Source organism: Dermochelys coriacea, chromosome 1 (assembly GCF_009764565.3).
Source record: "Dermochelys coriacea isolate rDerCor1 chromosome 1, rDerCor1.pri.v4, whole genome shotgun sequence".
In the NCBI taxonomy this organism is placed as follows: domain Eukaryota; kingdom Metazoa; phylum Chordata; order Testudines; family Dermochelyidae; genus Dermochelys; species Dermochelys coriacea.
In genome coordinates this window covers 187307630-187329462 of record NC_050068.2, presented here as the reverse complement: position 1 = coordinate 187329462, position 21833 = coordinate 187307630, and the positions used below count along the sequence as shown (strand labels likewise).

The following is a 21833-nucleotide window of genomic DNA, read 5'->3' as shown; positions in this document are numbered from 1 at the left end:
GATTTTTTTCCAGAGAGCAAAAAAATTTAACATTTCTCACTCACAAGTTGGCATGCATCATCAGCTGCATCTTCAGTTTATGTTCCATCATATTGCTTAGGGGTCTATACTAGTTTTGAAATACTAGTTACATGCAGCTGTAGGAACTCAAGTGGTTCCTCGGTTGGGGTGGGGAAGAATACTCAATGCAAACTGAATGCCTTCAATTTGCAAGCTGTCAGACAGACATGAATCAAAGTTTGAGCCATCAACCTTTCAGTTATTCCTGGGGGAATTCTGCACCAAAAAATTAAAAATTCTGCGCACAATATTTTAAAATTCTGTAAAATTCTGCATATTTTATTTGCCAAAACACCACAATATAATCATGCCAGTTTCAATTTTTTGGCAATTTATTTCAAAATATCTGTCAGCAAGTGTGTGTCTGTAGCAATACAGACCAAAAAAAAGATTCTGGTAATTTTTTTTTTTTGGACAAATACATTCCTTGCTAGACATATTAATATAGTACTTTGAGTAATTCATTTAAATTAGAATACAGAATTGTATTTCCCGCACCCATCAGAAGCGGTGCAAATGCTTGGGGCTGTCAGGGGTAACAGAGGATCTGAGGGAGAGGGAAGGAGCCTGGAGTGAACCTGGAGGGTTGTTGGGTGTGGGTGGGAAAAATATGGAACAGGCTTTTTTGGGGAGGGGAGGGGCAGGATTGTTAGGGAGTTGAGGAGCCTCCCCCATGCAGACCCTGGCTGACCCCAAGTATCTCCCATTCAGTTAGGCACATCTGCTCCTGTCCCCGCACCCCCATCCCAATGGGTCTCTGTAGCCTCCTCCCCCATCCCCATGTGTCCCCCATCCCCATGTGCCCTTGCACCAACACTTCCATTCAGCTTCTGGCTCAACACTGTCACCCCATTAGCTCCTAAGCCCGCACTCCAGTCTGTCCCCCGCACAAGCAATCCTGAACCCCAGTGTGTGACCCCCACCAGCCCCATGTGCCCCACTCTGTGCTAACCTGGCTCTGCAGGCTGGGTGTTGTGATGAACTTCTACTCTCAGGGATATTCTGTGCCACTACGTGTGCACACAACATTTTTTCCCCCACAGAAAATACATTCTGCCCTAGAAGTGCTGCAGTTCCACCTTTTTCCCATCACAAGCCACTGTGGCCCCAGAACAGTCTGCTTCATTCATGCTGTTGGCTGTTATGGCTCTACAGTGGCCTCTGGTGGGGAAAAGGTGAACGTGCAACACTTTTTAGGCAGAATGCATTTTCTGCAGAAAAAAATAAAATTACGCGGGACAGATGAATTCTGCACGTGCACAGTGGTGCAAAATTCCCCCAGGAGTAAACTTGCACTGGGCTCGCAGCAAAATATAATTAACAAACAGCCAAGGTAAGAAGAGATCCATATGTATGGACCTCATCTACACTCTTAAATCTCCCACCACTGCAGTTCTACAAGTTGTAGCAATAGTACACATGCTAGTGTAACAGGCGTTTTTTTTATCTGTCATCTAATGCTGCTATGAGCTGTACTACTAGTAGTACTATAGTGGAAGATTTAAGAAAGAGGCCTATACAAAGTGATGGCCAAGTTAACAAAATGGTTTAACCCTAATACTGAAATCTGGGATTAAGGTATGTGGGGAGACCAAGAATAGAAATCAGGATGGCATTGTGGAGGAACAGGTAAGGGTTAGTACCAGGAGCAGGCATTAACAATAATTATGCTGCTTAAAATGTGGTATATCTTTTGGACATTATTCTCAGTAACATGCACAATCCGCTATGTGCTTTCCAAACAGAGGCAAAGACCATCCTGAGGAGCTCACTGCATGATTTTTATCCCCCTAAATACAGAGATGGTACTCTAATCTTACATTCAAGAAGCAGAAAGTGTGGGATATCCAAAGATACTTTGGATTTTAATAGTCTTTCATTGATGATCCCAAAGAACTTTATCTGTATGTAATAGATGGGTCTATAGACACAGTGAGGTAAGTTCTTTATCCAAGACTGCACAGCAAGTCACAGAATGCAGGAGTCATGACTTGCCATCCTTGCTCTGACCTTCTAAAAGCCCTTTCATTAGGGGGTGCAGGCTGTTAAGAGCCTCATTTCCATCAGAAGCAGCAGATGGGGAAGAGAGGAACATGACTACTGATTCCTCCTTTTGCTTTCCCCATCCAGCCACAGCAATTAACACAATGAGCCCACAGTGTTCCCAATCCATCATCGGGCCACTCCAGCTTCTTCTCAGAGTGGCAACTGATAAAGACTCCAACCCATGAGAGCCAGAGATACCTCGCAGGAACCCAACTTCACTGCCCACCAATACCAGGATTAAACATGATCTTTCTCAGAGAATTTGGCCAATGACATCACCCAGTCTTGGGACCAGACTGAACTTGGGACCAGATGGGTAAAACAAACATTTTCACTGAAAGAAAATGGAAAGTCAAGATCACAAGGAAAAGACGTAATAAAGCATTTACACTTCCTGCATTTCATTTCTCCGAAAACCCAGCCCAGGGCTCTGCTAATCTGGGAGGTGATGACACACTGTTATAAGACTTGAATCAAACTGCTACTTACTGTTGAGCATGAACTATTATGCTGTGAAGATAAGCATTCTCTCCACTCACCCAACCCTGAATTACAAACCCAGCAGATACCATCTTTGATAAAAAACGGTTTTAGGTTAAACCTTGATATAAAAAAAGCTTAGCTAGCAAGATCTAGAAGCCTTAGGCCTTACACTAGGCAAGTTACTAACTTAAACCAGTTTAACCTTTGTTTACATCAATTTAGATCAAGTGCTTCTACATTAGTGATCTGTAGTGGTTTCACTAAATCAATTTTTGAAATAGATTTAGTTAAACCACTACACTTTACTATTATAGAGAAAAGCTTAGTCTTCTCCGACCTAAAGATGAAGCAGTGGTCTTGAATAAATTTACACACACCTTAGAACTAAAAACGTCACCATCAATTTGAAATACAGTCAACTTCAAACATTATGTTTTAAGAGTAGTTTCAGGTACAACACCCCTACCCGCAAATCCCACTGCTGGGTTTTGTGGTTTTATGATATTGTCTTATGGAGGAAAAAAAGCAAAAACCTCTCTCTCTGTTGCTATGTAAAAGGCCCACACAAATAGGGGAAACAGTAAAATTGGCTGAACACAATGTAAATCAAAACCAGAAAAAGTAATTCCTCTGATCTTTTAATCATAGGAAACTTAGGTGTTGATTGTAGCAATAATATGTAAGAAAATTACATCCAGAAGACCAGAAGTTTGATTTTTAAGTTGACGGATCCTTAAGTATTAATACAATAATGACTGCAGATTAATCATCATTTAAGTATCTCTTGCTCTGACCCAAAACTGTTCATTCACCTCACGCCACACTAACATCCCCCTTGACTTTGGGAAATTTCTTCCCTCCTCCACACAGCAGTCTGACTAACCTACCTCCCTTCCTAATGAACTACAGGAGGTTTACCAGCCAGAGCAGGGGCCTTGGGGAACAGCTTCTATCAGACAGTCCAGCTGTAATTTTCTCCCCTCTTCCACTACCTCCCAACATGACAAGAGGGAGGGGAAACGGGAGGCATGCAACTGAGTTTAAGTCAGCAGTAGAACTACCAACTCTGTTCCTGAGGCACCTTACTCGACAACAGAACCACCTGCACTTTGCCAGCAGGAATACTGGTCTGAAAGACTCAGAAGAGGCTTATCAGACTAGCACCAGCAGTACAGAAAGATATTTCTCTAAGGCCAAGGGGCATTAATGGTAGGTGGGGGAAAAGACATGACTGGAGGCATGAATGGCCCCCAGGTCCCACCCTATAGCTATTCTCCCACTACAGCATCTTTTAGGAAAGCACTCCTGTCCCTCCACTTGCCCATCCAAGCCTCTATGGCCCTATAACTGCCCATTTCCCCACTTAGCTCCCACACAGACATTAACTTTCAAGCGTTATTATTGGTATTTGGTCCCATCCCCTCTGAGAAGAGAGGGGGCTGAGCAAGAACACTGCTGTGGTGGGAAGGATTGGAAGAGGCCCTGGGGGGTTTTCACCTTCCTCTGTAGCATGGGGCATGGGTCACTTGCTGGAGGATTCTCTGCACCTTGAAGTCTTTAAACCATGATTTGAGGACTTCAATAGTTAAGACACAGGTGAGAGGTTTATTGCACGAGTGGGTCGGTGAGATTCTGTGGCCTGCATTGTGCAGGATGTCAGACTAGATGACCATAATGGTCCCTTCTGACCTTAATATCTATGAGTCTATAAGTGCCACAAAGTATATCTGTTCTGAAAAACCCCAATAGTTCTTCACAGAGGAGATGCAGTCATAAGCTACAAGAATTTTGGTACAGGGGAAAAGTTGTTTCATGAACTTACTGAGGGTCATTGCACTACAACTCCTTTGATGAGAGAGAGAGAGATGATTTGGCAGAGCAGAAATCTACATTGCACTTCCCACCTCCCACTTGGCTCTTCCTAGTTCAATAAAAACCTTTCCCCCCACATTAATGTAATGTCATTTTGAATACTTATTACTACTTTTAATTTGCAGCATCTCAAAATTTAAGGTTTCAGAGTAGCAGCCGTGTTAGTCTGTATCCACAAAAAGAAAAGGAGTACTTGTGATACCTTAGAGACTAACAAAGTACTCCTTTTCTTTTTTCAAAATTTAAGGGAACTAACCCATTTAATATCTTTCATCCAAAATACCAAAAAGGCATCAGCCACACACAAACATTTTAAAATACCTTTACAGCTGCACTTAAAAAATGTAATAAGTTTCCTGACTTAAGGAAAGTCATAACAATATCAGTAAGTCAGAAGAAAAAAAAGCAACATTGTACAAATACTAGGCTCTAACTCCTACAATTATTCTCAAAGCTATAAAAGGAGCCAACTTCCATCCCAATGAATTTTGCAATACAACACTTAGCTAACTTTCACTTTAATAAGTAAATCAGGCTCCTGGAGACTACAGGTTCCAGCCTGCAGTGCCCTATCTTCATTGGAACACCGCCACATTCTATGCCGAGACACAACTTTAATCTGTTTGTTACTGATAAAGTCCAGAATAGTTTGGGAACTGCCCACTTAACAGCACTTCTTACCTAGAATACTGCCACAGTTGTGATCAGCAGAGTCATTAATGCCAATTATCTCTTAGCATAAAAAAAACAGAAGGCTGGTTCAGGAAGTTGAACTCTATTCCCAGCTTGAACCAACGGAGTCCAGATTTCTCAAACTTTTAGAGTACAGAGAAAAGCTTTCCCCTTGCCTCCAGTTTTAGAGAAGGGAGTGGATGAAAACAAAAGAGATGCTATAAGGAGATTAGCATTTGTACCATCTCATGTATAAGCAGTCCATGCTGTTTTGTGCCTTAAGTATTATGCATTTTGTGTATTTATAATTTATATGTGTTAATTATCTAACAAAAGTTAATGCTAGAGATAGGTATGGTAAACCAAGCTGAAACAGGGCAGTCTCCATGGGCCATGCTTCCATGATTGCAGCTGCAACCTACTCCATTTTACATAAACTACTAAAAGTGCAACCCTCTGGCTCTTAACAAGTTGTCAGTGTGGTCCATAGCTAAGCAATGCTTCCCTCCTATAAATTGGAGCAGAAATCTTTAAAAACGAGGGCAGACAGATTTTGGGGAAATATTGTAAAATATTGACTATCCAGAAAATAAACTTACCTTTCTGCTGTAGGGATTGCTAATTACGAGGTTGGTGTCATCTGAACCTGACAAAATATATTCTCCTGTATCATTCCAGCAAATTGTATTCACCTGTTTGAAATATTTAAACAAAAATTTTAATATTTAGGAAAAATATTTAAAATAGAAAATAAAATAGTCAAGAAATATCTAGATATGAAAATGGAATCATAAAGTTACTTAAACAACTTCAAAATACACAGGAGTGCTTAAATCTGTTCAGAGACCTGATTTTTCACTACTTGGCCACACCTTGCACACACACATGCTTTCCCATGGCTAACCACCTGCACATGCAGGTGATGGGGTTTGCAAACAAAAATTCTATTAAATGTGCATGTAGGTGTTGAGAATCTGAATTGATATGCATTTGATAGTGAAAGAAAAGTGTACAATGTGTTCAGGTCCAAACTTGCACAGTGTGTGAAGGCTAGGCCAAACCGTATCTCCACTGAAAAAAACAAAAATCAGGCCTTTAATGTATGACTGAGAAAAATTAGTTAACATACAAGGCTGAAGAAATTAATATTTTACCTATATTCTTATTCATATCAAAACTTAAAATGACTGTAAAAAAGTTTACAGACACACAGTATCAAAAGGTCAACATTTCTTTAGACACTGAAAAGTATATTCTAACAGTTGATTCCAACAAGATCTCTTATTGTTAGCATAAAAAAAGCTGATTTTTAACAAATTGTTTGATGAGAGTCCACCTGCTTGAAACATGTTGGCATCTCTCAGTACTCGATCTAATTATTCTGTAACATTCTTCATATATACATGATGCTCCTGCATCTCCCTATAAGCGCATACCTAAGGCAACAGAGTTTAATTTGCTGTTTATTATGTGAACTAATGTGTACTTTTAAAATAACATTTATACATATGTGCTCAGCTAACTAGAAAATTGATACTTAAAATGTAGCAACTGACTAAATTCAGTAGTCTTTCGTAAAAATAGCTATTTGGCTAATACAGAGCATTCCAGGTTTTGGACCCCTTCCCACACCCACTTTTCTAGATTCTGAATTGCCTTCTTTGGTCCCTGTGGCATCACAAGGGTCCCCTCAGATAAAGTAAGCCTTTCAATAGAGTTTCTAGTACCTATAATTTGATGTGCTTGGGTGTTTTACTCCCTAGAATGTATTTCATTCTACAGAGTGCTCTGAATTTGGGGTCACAAAGTTCTCATTATTGCATCTTCAAAGCACTAAGTATTCAGGATCTGGCTAACATGAACACACTCACAGCTGCCACACCTTCTCGTAAACCTGGTGAAAAGCCCATATAGAACTGCAAAAACCTTCCCAGATCTCGCCTACGAGAAGGCTGTGATGATGTTCTTCCAGTAAGGAAAGAAATGAAGGTGGGAGCACTTTCTATTTTATTTCCTTGTAAGTTTTTCCTTAACCCCCCTGCAACATTACAGTATTACCAATGAAGATGTAAAAAACTCAAATACAGAAAAAACGAAAGTTTGGACTATAACAGTAATATGTTATAAGAGTTCAGTTAAACAGAAACTTCACTCACTCCTCTGATACACTGAGGTCCATAATGAGCAGCTCAACATAGAGGAGCTGACAATAGCCACGAAAACCCTGAAATGTGGAAAGGCAATTGGACTCAATGGCATATCTAGTGAACTATTACTATTATGATGGCTATCTATAAATATATCAGAGGGATAAATACCACGGAGGGAGAAGAATTATTTAAGCTCAGTACCAACATGGATACAAGAACAAATGGATATAAACTGGCCATCAGGAAGTTTAGACTTGAAATTAGACGAAGGTTTCTAACCATCAGAGGACTGAAGTTCTGGACCAGCAGTGAGGACAAAAGACATATTTGGCTTCAAGACTAAGCTTGATAAGTTTATGGAAGGGATGATATGATGGGATAGCCTAATCTTGGCAACTAACTGATCTTCAACTATTAGCAGTAGATATGCCCAATGACCTGTGATGGGATGTCAGATGGGGTGGGATCTGAGTTACTACAGAGAATTCTTTCCTGGGGGTCAGGCTGGTGAGTCTTGCCCATATGCTCAGGGTTCAGCTGATTGCCATATTTGGGGTCGGGAAGGAATTTTCCTCCAGGGCAGATTGGCAGAGAACCTAGGGGTTTTTCACCTTCCTCTGCAGTGTGGGGCATGGGTCACTTGCTGAAGGATTCTCTGCAGCTTGAAGTCTTTAACCATGATTTGAGAACTTGAATAGCTCAGACATGGGTTAGTGGTTTCTTACAGGAGTGGGTGTGAGAGATTCTGTGGCCTGCGCTGTGCAGGAGGTCCAACTAGATGATCATAATGGTCCCTTCTGACCTTAAAGTCTATGATTCTATTGTGATATCATCCTGAAGTTAAATGGCTGCTTGATTTCTTTCATTTCTGCATGGAGACAATGTAGATACTCAGGCTGCGGAGGCAGGCCAAAATGGTTGCACTACTCAAATCACATAAATATCATAACTCTTGCAAAGAAGTTATTGTCCATTTTTACTCTGCTCAACTACAAACAATATGATAGTGGATAGAATAGCACCAATAGTGGAAGGACAGCTGACTGAAGACCAAGTCAGTTTCCACTCAGGATGTTCATGCTGTGGCCAAGTTGCAAACTTAATTCAATACATTGAAGATGGCTTCAAAACTTGTAAAATTACAGGGGCTGTGTTTGTTGATCTATTAGCTGTTTATAACACCTGCATCACACCATGCACTACTTCTGAAATTGGCAAAAATTTTGTGAAATATTAAGATGGTCCAGGATTCTCTGCTTGATAATCGACATTTCTTAGTTCAGATAGATGGTCAGAAAAATCGATGGCATATTCAATAGAATAAACTAGCAATGGTGACAGCACTGAATATTAGGGTAATTAATGTCAACACCAGAGGTTCTCAAACTATGGTCTGTGGACCACCAGGGGACCGCGAGCTTCATTCAGGTGGTCCACGGATAGTTCCCTCTAAGGTGAGCACCTGGGCAGCCACACACAAGAGAATGAAGGGCCATCCACCTAATTAGTGGAGCCATGCAGGCATGGCTCCACTAATTAGGTGCCTAGACCCTGGAGAAGACGCACATGTGAGGTGGGAGGGAGCCGTGAGGCGAGAAGAGGTGGGGAGGAATTTGGGACATGGCAGCTAGAGAAAGAGGTGACTTCCCCCAGCTCCAGAGCTATGGCTGCCAGGGAGAGATGGCCCTCCTTCCCAGCCTCAGGTCTGTGGCTGTTGTGGCAGGAGACCCCCCCCCCCCCACCTTCCCAGCCCCAGCTCAGGCGCTGCTGCGGTGTGGGAGAGAGCGCACATCCTTCGAATTAGAAAGGTAAGACTACTGATATTAAAATATGAGTTGTGTGCGTTTATTTGTAGAACAAAAAAACCTTTATAATAGGGGGTATTTTTTATATAGCTCTTTTATCCAAAGCTCTTTACAATAGTTAGCTAATGATACAAACAACATTTGGAAAGATCATTAAGTGGTCCAATGAGACCCTCAGCAATTTTCAAGTGGTCCATGAAAAAAAAAAAAAAGTTTGAGAAACACTGGTCTACACATATCAACCTAAATTCCAATGTGCAAGCATTTCATTTATGCAGCTGATCTTTGCATCATTACCCAATTAAAAAAGAGATATGAGGACACTGAGCACATTTTAACCGGTTCCCTGAGTATACTTGGAAAATACTATCCTATGTGGTTCCTGAATGCCTATACTAGCAAGAGGTGCACCTTCCCCTTCCCCACCATCCGGCCAAGCAAAAACTCCAGATATTATGGGATGGTACAATACCTGAGCACTATAAACACCTGGATATGCCTGGGGGTCACATTAAAACAAACACTAATATTCAAACAGCATATCAAGATGCTAAAAAAGAAATTAAAAACTTCAGGAATCGTGTTCTCCACAAACTAGCTAACACAAAACAGGGAGCTGTTGCCAAAACATTCTGAGCAACCAGGCGCCCTGTGTTATTAAACTGCAGAGTGTTTTGCCCCAAGTATGGTCACTTTCAAGTCATGCATAAAACTGATACTGAACTCAACTGTCCTGAGGGATCATCACAGGGATTTTGAAACTGACTTTCACACTGTCGCTGTAGTGCCTTACTGAGATTGCACCATCACCAGATAGGCAGGATGCCTTCAGTAAGAAGATACAAAAGCACGTACATGATCCAAGACATCCACTGCATAGACACATTCTACCACCTAAGAGGCTGAAGTCCAGAAAGAGCTCTGCCTCTGAAAATCCCTTACCCCAAAATACCACTGTTAGAATCTACATAGTAACAAAATAGCAGGAAATGCCAACGATCTTGGAGAACCTGGTTCCTTCAAAACAATTCCCTCAAGGCACTGACCTCCAACAAAAAAAATTGGTAAAAAGAAAAGGAGTACTTGTGGCACATTAGAGACTAACTAATTTATTTCAGCATAAGCTTTCGTGAGCTACAGCTCACTTCATCGGATGCATTTGGTGGAAAATACAGTGGGGAGATTTATATACACACACACAGAGAACATGAAACAATGGGTTTATCATACACACTGTAAGGAGAGTGATCACTTAAGATAAGCCATCACCAGCAGCAGGGGGGGAAAGGAGGAAAACCTTTCATGGTGACAAGCAAGGTAGGCCATTTCCAGCAGTTAACAAGAACATCTGAGGAACAGTGGGGGGTGGGATGGGGGGAGAAATAACATGGGGAAATAGTTTTACTTTGTGTAATGACTCATCCATTCCCAGTCTCTATTCAAGCCTAAGTTAATTGTATCCAGTTTGCAAATTAATTCCAATTCAGCAGTCTCTCCTTGGAGTCTGGTTTTAAAGTTTTTTTGTTGAAGGATAGCCACTCTCAGGTCTGTAATCGAGTGTCCAGAGAGATTGAAGTGTTCTCCGACTGGTTTTTGAATGTTATAATTCTTGATGTCTGATTTGTGTCCATTTATTTTTTTATGTAGAGACTGTCCAGTTTGACCAACGTACATGGCAGAGGGTCATTGCTGGCACATGATGGCATATATCACATTGGTAAATGCACAGGTGAACGAGCCTCTGATAGTGTGGCTGATGTGATTAGACCCTATGATGGTGTCCCTTGGCAAAGTCTGGTGACAATATGACCAAGTGGAAATGGAGAAACGAACTCAAATGTGAATGAGGAAAGCCTAGGCAAATACTTGAACACTGCCTGATGCAGTGTCCCCGTCAACATCTTGTACTCCAAGGAACTATTCAAGGTCAGTGACAACACCAGGTCTTGACTGAGGTTTTGGAGTGCTCAACTATGATGATTCTTTAAAGTACTGTATTAGTGGTGACACTAATCAAGGCCAAGAAAGCATTTTCATCTAAACCCTTATTTTAATATGTACATAACTTGTTAAAAATTTCTTTTGGGCTAGATTATCTCATTCCCAGTCTGAGCCCAAAAGGTAACATCTGTTTTAGTTAAAAGTTTGAAAAAAATAATTTCAGTTATTTGAATATTTTTCTAAGTTTCAAATTTGCCATTTGCAGCTCTCAATAGGGAAAACAACTTTTGCTAAATGTAATTAATTCATTTTAGAACATGAAAATCATTTTCCTTAACAAAATAAGGATTCATTGATCCAGATGAGCTATGGGTACAAACATCCACAATGAGAGAGACACTGATTCAGCCTGCATATCTATTTAACATTACAGTAAATCTGACTGATGAACAGCAATAGCTCAGCAAAGTGGTCAAGCACAGCACAACTTCACAGAGCCAGCTGGCTGAAAAAAAAGACCAGCATGCTAGTTATTTTCCATATACAACCCCTTCCACATGAAGGATGCTACTGCTGCTCCCAAGGAACCCACTAATGGTGAATAAAAAGGCACTGAAGAGGAAAAAGATAAAAATTTTCAAAAAAGGAAGCAGCAAAATTATTATGAATCTAGCTTCCTATCTACACACACACACACACACACGAGGGAGGAGAGCCAGCAGAAAGAATAATAGGAGATAGTTGTTAAAAGACAGAACAGGGAAGAAGACACTTTGTTAAAGAACAGACGTGCAGACAGAATGAAAAAAGCAATAGTGATGATCCTAATACTGGCACCCCACGTCAACACAGCAAGAAGACTTCAGGTCATTCCTCTTGGATGATGATGCGACTGCACTGGTTCATCCATACATCAGCTTCATGTTAGACAAATATAATACTTTCTGCCTAGCCCCAGATAAGTTCATGAAGAAGCCACTTTATTATGATTACCTGAAAGAACATATGCTGGTGATCCACAACTTGCACTGGTTTCTCATTCACTACTAAATCGACTTCTTGATTTTGCTACTGATGATTCGCAAGGTAAAGGCGCTTAATACAACAGGCCCATATCATAATCAGAGACCACTGCTTCTTCCAGCAGTTGTGATTAACTACCACACTGCATTTATCAGTGCTCAGAGGGAAAACCTTTTCAATAGCTGGCCCAAATCTCTGTATTACCCTAACTAAGAGTCCTACCTTTTATCTTCACAGACCACTCTGTAGGACTAATTCCCAAAAGGAGTAGATCAGAAAAAACTAACATCCCACTCAAAGGTAGATACGCATTATTGCTTGCTCTTCTGGACAATTCGCGCGCGCACACACACACACACACACACACACACACACACACACACACACACCCTTCATCTACAATAGGCTGTTTACAATATTTAAGTATCCCAAGAGAAGAAATGGAAGGAAAGGGGAGAAGAAGGGAATGTCACTCTTCCAAGAAGTAAAATTAAACCCTAGATCCTAACACTAGGTCACGCTACACTAATTTAAGTTCTCATTTATGGTGTAAATCAGGTGCAGTACCTGGAGAGGAAAAAATAAGTATAGTACACAACACATATCCCTTTATATCAGTGTTTCCCAAACTTGGGACACAGCTTTTTCAGGGAAAGCCCCTGGTAGGCCCCGACGGTTTGTTTACCTGCCGCATCCGTAGGTTCGGCCAAGCCTGGCTCCCACGGGCCACAGTTCACTGCTCCAGGCCAATGCGAGCTGCTGGAAGCAGCACGGGCCGAGGGACGTACTGACTGCCGCTTCCAGCAGCTCCCATTGGCCTGGAGCAGTGAATCGCGGCGACTGGCAGCCGCAATCGGCCTAACCTGCGGACGCGGCAGGTAAACAAACCGGCCAGGCCCTCCAGGGGCTTTTAGACAAGCAGCGGAACAAGTTTGGGAACCACTGCTCTAATTTTATATATAATATTTTTTTTAAATTAACATCACAAGCAGTTGCAAAGTCAGGAAAGAGCCATGCAACTTTCACTCTTCCCCCATATGTACATGTAATCAAATGCATAAACACAAAATGGGGAATAACTGGCTAACCAGTGGTACAGCAGAAAAGGATCTGGGGGTTATTGTGGATCACAAATTGAATATAAGCCGCAAAGCAATGCTGTTGCGAAAAATGCAGCCATCATTGTGGAATGTGTTAACAGTATGTAAGAAAGGAGGTAATTGTTCTGCTCTGCTTAGCACCGATGAGGCCTCAGATGGAGTACTGTGTCCACTTGCGGCAGCACACTTTAAGAAGGATGTGGACAAACGGGAACAAAAATGTAAGGTGTTTAGAAAACGTGACCTAAGAGGAAAGGTTGAAAGAATTGGGCATGTTTATTATATTGAAGACTGAGGGGGCAGGGATTTGATAACTGTTGTAAAATATAAACTGGAGACTGACTAATTGCTTTCTATGTCCACAAAAGGTAGGACAAGAAGTAATCAGCTTAGTTTGCAGCAAGGAAGATTTAATGAGCAGTTCTCAAACTGTGGGTTGGGACCCTGAAGTGGACTGTGACCCCATTTTAATGGGGTCCCTAGGGCCAGTGTTACACTCGCTGGGACTTGGGGCTGAAGCCAAAGCATGAGTGCTTCAGCCAGGGGCAGCAGGATTCGGGCTCTGTCCCCCCACCCTCCCTCACCAACCCATATTAATTGTTGTTGTTTTCCGAAGGGAGTCACGGTGCAATGGAGTTTGAGAACTGCTGAGTTAGGTATTAGGAAAAAATTCCAACTACAAGAATAGTCAAGCATGGAAACAGGTGAAATCCCATGGAAGTTTTTAAGAACAGGTTAGACAAACATCTGTGAAACATCTGTGAGGGATGATCTAGGTATATTTAATCCAGCCCTCTATTTCTAAGATTCTATGTATTATATCACAATTTTTAATTACATGCTCACATACTGTTTCTCCCACATGACTCATGCTTCATTCAACATGTAGACTGCATGATGTGTAATGAGACACTTCTTCAATATTTATCCTTATTCTCACTTTTCAACATGAAGTCCTGCCTCATCCACTAAACATCAGCCATATTGACTAATGATTGCACCCAGAGTACTGTTTGTGACACTGATGCAAGTTCAAATTATTTTTGACCAAAAATAAAAGATCCATTAGGACATCCACCACATTCTCTCCACACAGTTCAAATACACACTGAGTGAGGCAGGAATCCTGTAGGGAAAAAAAAGCATGCTCATGTAATCAAAGCCTTTGGTAATTTGATTCTGCAACTTCAATATTCTTTTGTTTAGATGGCATTTCTAAGTTTTTAAAAAAAGAAAAGTGACAATGCAAAGAAAATTCCATCACGTGGAGCAATAAAAAGCTGTGTCCTGCAATAGATGTGTACTATTGAGACAAGGGCTCTTATTGCTTCCTTCCTCCAAGAATCATATGAAGTAAGTCAGGATTCTGAAGGGCACCTTTAAAATAAGGAGAATCCACTCAAAATTACATACATACAGTGCCAAAAGAACATTAGGAGATTGTCATTAAAAAACCTTGCTATTCACTTAAAAAAAAATGCATGAGCAAAGTACATTTTAAAAATCCTAACATTGCCAATTCAAAATGCATCTTCACCAGACCTCCATAAGGCCCATGTCTATCCCACAAACTATTATCATGGCAAATTTCAAGTTTTTCTCACTCCCATTGGGCAGCTGTATTTATTCTTAGATTTTTTTTTTTATGGTGAAAGTATCCCCCCAACCCTGACCCCATTTTCTTGTACCTGAAAATAGCAGAACATTTTTATTCACATTTTAAAAAGAATTCACCTTCAAGAAGAGACCAGATTTGGAATATTTTAGCCCCAAAAATGAGTATTTGATAAGGTTATAAACAACTAAAAAAGGACCTTTCATAATGAAAAAACTAATGCAGTCTTAATGGTAAACATCACTACTCACCCCATATATAATGATTTCTAACACATTTGCATACTTTGAAGAGACTCAGTGAAATAAAATTATACTTTATTTTATATAAATCCACATGATGGATTAATTTCAGTACCAAACTGGAAAATTTCGACCAACATCATGTGCATCATTCATTACCTTACAACCGTAACAATAAATATCACAACATGACTTACTATCACAATCCTGAGACATGGCAATTCCATACCATACCTTTTTTTTTTTTTTTTTTTTTTAAACATTTTATGAGAGTCATAAAAGACATCTTCTAAGTTAAAATTCTTATTTCAGCCCCAGGCAAAAAGGTAACTATTCTGGTAAATCTGAAGAAAATGTGTTCAGTAATTTGAATATTTAACTGAATAGATATTAAGCATATGTGAAAGTGCTCTTTGTTTAAAAGCTTCAAACGCAACCATGTGTAGCTCATAAGACAGTGGTTCTCAAACTTCTTTTACTGGTGACCCCTTTCACACAGCAATCCTGATAAATAAATAAATAAATAAATATTTTAAATTATAATCTATAAAAACATGGTTTTAATTTATTTAACACCATTTTAAGTGCTGGAGGCAAAGCGGGCTTTGGGGTGGAGACTGACAGCTCACGACCCCGCATGTAATAGCCTCATGACCCCCTGAGGGGTCCCGACCCCCAGTTTGAGAACCTCTGGAATAAGAGTTAAGTCTGAAATATTTTTTGAAATTAAGTTACTAGCATTTGAAAATAATGGTCTGACCATGCAAGTTGGTTTCCTTATTCATTAGCATGCAAGGGGCACACATCCATCAAACATTCATGCTGCAAACAGCATCTGATCATTCTCATAGCAGCATAAGATTTCTGAGTTCACATTTAGGTGGCGATGAGGATACGGAGCTGGTAGTTTTTCCAGTCACATTGGCCGTTCTTCATTAAGTTATACAACCTGTGAAGAGTTCAGATCTTTTACTCAGAGCAAGTCCTCATCAACATCCTCTCCTACAGCCAGCTAACCGTCGATAACATGTCACCGGTTTAAGCTTATGAAATTAAGCTAACACGAATCAAGTAAGATTAGATATAACCACATCCTAGAATATGAATAAATTAAAGGATTATCAGCTGCAGGCTTGAAAACTTTATGACTTTAATAGGCACAAGAATTAAGCCCCTATCGCAATATTAGCTCTGTGAGAACCTTAATTTTGAATCTTTTTTTTTTTAATTTGTGTAAAGGCCCAAATTCAACATTTTCATTTACATAGTAGCTTGCATATAATGGACTTTACAAGCCATTCTTCCTTTGAACACCCTAGCACCTTTCAAAAATCCTCTCTGAGAAGAAAAACAAGACACATGCATTAACAAACATGAACTTCTGCTCTTCTGAGAGATGACAGGCCAGCAAAGAAGCCCTGCTGCAACAGCCAGCCTCTACCACCTAGGTCACAGAACTTAGTCAAATGTATCCACTACTCTTAGAGCTCAAACAGTCCTGTGGAGTTTGAATAACACAGTCTATTTGCTGCCTACCTGTCTTCTGCCACTGCTGTCAGAAGCAGGATCTAATGATGAGTTAGCAGAAGCGTGGCTATGAGAGCACAGCATGGAAGAATTTTGCAACCAGCTAGATACAGAAAAGTAGACATTTATTTAAAAAGTTAAATATTTAATTTAAAAGAAAAATCCATAATTATTCTTTATACCATGTGACTGTGCCATTTCACATTGTGTTTTCAAGGTCAGCCACATTTTAAGTTACAGTATTGCGCCTTTTTTATATAATCAACGTACAGCCCTTCCTCATTTCTAAGCTTAGAAGAGAACTAAAATGCCTCAAGCAAAGCAATACAATAAAATCCTAAAATATCTGAATGTGTGTTAAACTACAAATAATTACATTAGAAATTAAGATTAGTTCTTCCTTCACTTTCCTGCTCCTACCCAAGTACAGTTTTCCCTGCTATAAGTGACTGCCTCCCTCATAACTAAAGCAATGAAATGAACACAGCTCATTGTTCAGTTTCAGGGACTGAGTTGTTGTCAGCTGCTTCAGAAGAAATAGAATCCAGAGGGCCTGGATGTAGGTCTTGGCAAGTAAATATTTTCAGCTCAGCTTTAAAATGTATTTAGTTTGCATTTTTTAAGTCTAGGCACACACACTCTGATATGGGTGGGACACCACATTTTTAAAGCTCTGAAAACTTAGATACAAGAAATCACTTACACAGCCATCATGCACATTCAGTGTTGCTTCAAGTTTTAATCTTTGGATAAATTCTCTTCTTCCTGTTGAAGAAAGAAGACTGAATTATAGTTTCATTTTAAAAGCTGAAGTTAAAGAACTTTGGCAATCAGATATCATGGTGCTGGGCACAGCAGAAGAACCTAAATAGAACAAAACCTGCATGTAATATAAATCTTAATACAATTTGTATGGTTCCAAATATTCAAATGGAAAAAGCAACGTTTCATGTTTATTTGCTGTTCTACCATCTTTAGCACCAGTTTAGAAATTGTGATGCTAACATTTGGCAAGCTTCACAACAGACAGACACTTTGAAATTAGAAGCTGTAAAATAGAAAATAACTTATGCACAGTAACAAACAATAGCTAAAAACTTCAGTTAGAAGATTAGAAGTTACTCCTGAGGGAACTGTACCAAAAATATTAAAAATTCTAGGCACAAAATTTTAAAATTCTACAAAATTCTGCAAATTGTATTTGTCAATAAATAAATGTGGAGACTCCAGCATGGCAGTGGGAAGCACAGGCCACTGACTGTACAGAGGTGGAAGATCACCCTTCAGGCATCTCCCTATCCCTCTCCCAGGACAGGGACTCAGCGGTGAGGCTGCAACAGACCCTGACACAGCGCAAGTGCTGGACCTGTCCCAGAAACACCCCAGGACCCTGTCCCTCCGTGCCAGGCACACCAGGTATGGGGAAAGCAGGCTCAGCCCAGCAGGATCCAAGTGGAAAGGGGCTTAGTGTGGTGGGATCCAGGTGTGGGTGAGAGGGTTCTGTGTGGGGGCAATCTGGGTGCGGGCAGCTCATTGGGGGGATCTGGATACACAGGGGCTCATTGGGGGGTTCCAGGTGCAGGAGGAATGGGACTCTTGCGGGAGGGTCCAGGTGAAGGTGGTTTGGGCTCGGCAGGGAGAGTTTGATGTGGGGGGGATGGGACTTCAGGAGATCTGGGTGTGGGGGGTTGAGCGGGGGATCCAAGTGCTAGGGGAGTGGGGCTCGGTGGGGTGGGGATCCAGGTGCAGCTGGTTGGGGCTCTGTGGGATGGGGGTCCAGGTGCAGCTGGTTGGGGCTCTGTGGGATGGGGGTCCAGGTGCAAGAGGCTCCGAATGGTTCAGGTGCAAGGGGGTGGTCTGGGTGAAAGGATGGGGGTTTGGATGCAGCGGGTGGGTCTTGGCAGGGGGTGGTCTGGTGCAGAAGTGGGGGTCCAGATGCAGGGGGAGGGGTTCAGCAGGGATCCAGATGCACGGGGAGGGGAGCTCGGTGGGGAGGGAGGCTTGGTGGGATGGGAGGTCAGATGCGGGGAGCTCAGTGGGGAGTTCTGGGTTGTGGGGGGGATGAGACTCAGCAGAGGGCTCTGAGTATGGGGGGGTCCAGATGAACGGGGGTTGGGCAGATAGGGGAACAGTTCCCCGTACAGTGACCCCCTCTCTCCTGTGGGTGAGGAGCGATAGGAGCAGAAAGGTGCGGCGTTTCCTGACGCAGGGGGAGATTTCTGCAGGTCCTTCTGACCCGGCCCTGGCCGCCCCGTGCAGGGGAAATGCACTCCTTCTCCATCATCAACCCAGCCAGGACTAGCAGCTGAGCCCAGTGCAGGGTAAGAACCACCAGCCGGGGAATCCCCAGCTGGGTGCAGGCGAGGGGTGGGAAATGAGGCTCGGTGGAAGGTTCTGGGCACAGGGGACTTGGTGGCAGATTCTGAGTGCAGGGGGGCGAGGCTTGGGGAGTGGGGGTCTGGATGCATCAGCCAGAGTGTCCTCAGGCCCTTCCCTGCCCCCCACAGTGATTTACCTCTCCAGTGGCTGCTTTAGGCACCCGAAACAACGCATCCATGCTGCTGGGGAGGGGCACATGACCGCTCTTGTGGCTTCCCTTTGCTTCCCTGTCAGAAAGTCTTTTTTTGTGTGGAAGCAAAGAAATCTGAAAGGGAAATGAATTCTGTGTCTGTGCAGTAGCGCTGAATTCGCCCCAGGAGTAATAAGTAGAATATGCTTTTAGAAGCACAATGTATTTTAAATAGGAACATGATGGTCAATGTGTTTTGGTCTCAAATGGAAAGTGAAGCAGGGTCTAGTGCAGAGGTCATCAACCTTTCAGAAGTGGTGCGCTTCATTTATTCACTCTAATTTAAGATTTTGCGTGTCAGTAATACATTTTAATGGTTTTAGAAGGTCTCTCTCTCTAAGTCTATATTATGTAACTAAACTATTGTCGTATGTAAAATAAACAAGATTTTTAAAATGTTTAAGAAGCTTCATTTAAAATTAAATTAAAATGCAGATCTTATCAGTTTAATGCAGTGTTTCTTAACCAGGGTGCAGGCACGCCCCGGGGGTGCAAGATTCCCTTTCTGGGGGTGTGAGACATGAGAGATTTTTTTTTAAGAAGGTAAACCATCGAAAACACAAATTAAACACAGCCACATAAGTACAACTACTTTGTTTCATCAAAACTATGTATTTATTACCATACTTCTTTAACAATTACTGTAATATACAAAGTTTTTAAGTTTTCAAGTTTTTAAGCTAATTGTAGTATAATTTTTGATAAGAGGTGAGAGAACAAATTTTGAGAACTCCAGACCATCAGCGGGCTGAGCGGAGCTGGGTGTAGTATACTAAATTGCTCCCCATAGGAATGTTCTCCTTACAGTGTACTACTCACGGCTGCCAGTCCTGATGCTCTGAGTGGCATGGTAAGGGGACGGGGAACAGGGGTGGTTGGATAGGCGTGGGAGTCCCAGGGGCAGGGCCAGTGCAACCACTAGGCAAACTAGGCGGTCGCCTAGGGTGCCAAGTGGTTGGGGGCGGCGGTGGAGCAGAGGTAAGCTGGGGCAGGGGGGCGCGGGGATGGCCGCCTACAGCAAGTAATGGGGGGGCAGCGCACAGGGGAACCACTCCCCACCCCAGCTCACCTGTGCTCTGCCTCCTCCCCTGAGCACCGCCCCACTCTGCTTCTCTCCCTCCCAGGTTTTCGCGCCAAACAGCTGATTGGTGCCGCAAGCCTGGGAGGTGTGAGAAGCAGCGGCATGCTCGGGGAGAAGGCAGAGCAGAGGTGAGCTGGGTCAGGGAGCTGCCACGGGGGGGCTCCCTGGGCCGAGGGGAGGGAGGGGGCGGCAGGGAGCTGCTGCAGGACGGGGCAGGGAGCTAGAGGAGCAAGGTGGAAGTTTTCCTAGGGCATAACACTTCCTTGCACCAGCCCTGCCCAGGGGGCCTGTCAGTGGTGTGGCTAGGGGTCAGGGGACGGGGGGCTTGGATGTGGGGGTAGGGTCCCAGTGGGTGGTTAGGGGCAAGGGATCCCGGGAGGGGGTGGTCACGAGACAAGGACTGGGGTGTGGGTGTGAATGGGTGGAGGATTCTGAGGGGGTCAGGGGGCCCAGGGAGGGGTGGGGTTGGATGGGCCAAGGGTTATGAAGGGGGCAGTCACGGGGTGGGAAGTGGGCCGGCTGTTTGGAGAGACACAGCCTTCCCTATGCCGGTGTAGTGTATTACACTGCTCCCCAAAGGAATGTGCTACTTATGGTATACTATTTACGGCTGCCAGTCCTGATGCTCCGCAACTAGCACATTCCTACAGGGAGAAATGTAATACATTACACCAGCGGACCACAGAACCCCAGACCAGTGGCGGGCTGAGCGGCTCAGCCCGCCACCGGTCTGGGGTTCCGTCCACCGGCTCCTGCCAGCTGGTGTCCCAGTTGGGGTTTTGTTCACCCAGGCCGGCAGCGGGCTGAGTGGGGGCAGGGGCCAGGACCCTGGCTGGCAGCCGCATGCCAGTAAAAATCAGCTCGCATGCTGCCTTTGCATTTGTGTGCCGCAGGTTGCCGACCCCTGGTCTAGTGCTTAACCAGAGGACCCGAAGCCAGACCTCCTGAGTTCCTGTCCCAGCTCTATCTCTGAGTCCCTCTCAGTTTGAGAAAGCCACTTAACCTCAGTTTCCTCATCAATACTGATTGCAATTCACTTTGAAGAGCAACATAAATGACCAATATCATTCCATTTCACAGTTTAAATAGCCAAACATGGATGGCAGGGGTGCTTTTGCAGTTTCTGAACTGAGCAGGAAATGTGAGTGTGGAAGGGGAAACAGAGTAAAGCAAGACAAGGTGAAAGGGATTTAAGGCAAGAAGAATCTTCTACAAAGCGCATATTGAATGAGGGAGGGTTCCAGCAATTGTATATCATTGTCTTGTATACATAAAATATTATGTTACTACACAGATAGAGACTGTTCTAACAATGCATACCTATAAAGGTGAAGAGTAAGACTGTACAGATACAACTTATATCTGGGCATTTCCTGATATGACTGTTTAACGATCTAGCTTTAATGTAGCTTATTGTTATGGAATTGATGACAATTAACCCTCTATAGCTTCCATTGGAAAAGGGGAAGAGTCAATGGAGACTATACCAAATATGAGCTCCAGGAGGATACAGGATGGGTTGAAGAGGATTACAAGGGAGAATAGGAATGGAAAGAACTTGCAGCCAGAGGGAACAGGGGAGAGACTGGAGAATAGCACCGTCACCAGGAAAAGGCAGGTCTATGTGATCGGGGACACTTTATTGAG

General features: G+C 42.7%; 1 protein-coding gene across 1 annotated transcript in view; it reads right to left on the bottom strand.

The window, feature by feature from the left end:
* DCAF6 (DDB1 and CUL4 associated factor 6) overlaps positions 1–21833 on the bottom strand; it is a 154350-nt gene that overhangs the window by 108771 nt on the left and 23746 nt on the right. Inside the window, 2 exon segments of the mRNA XM_043510068.1 lie at positions 5733–5825; positions 17240–17301. Of these exon segments, the coding sequence (XP_043366003.1) occupies positions 5733–5825; positions 17240–17301 (155 nt within the window).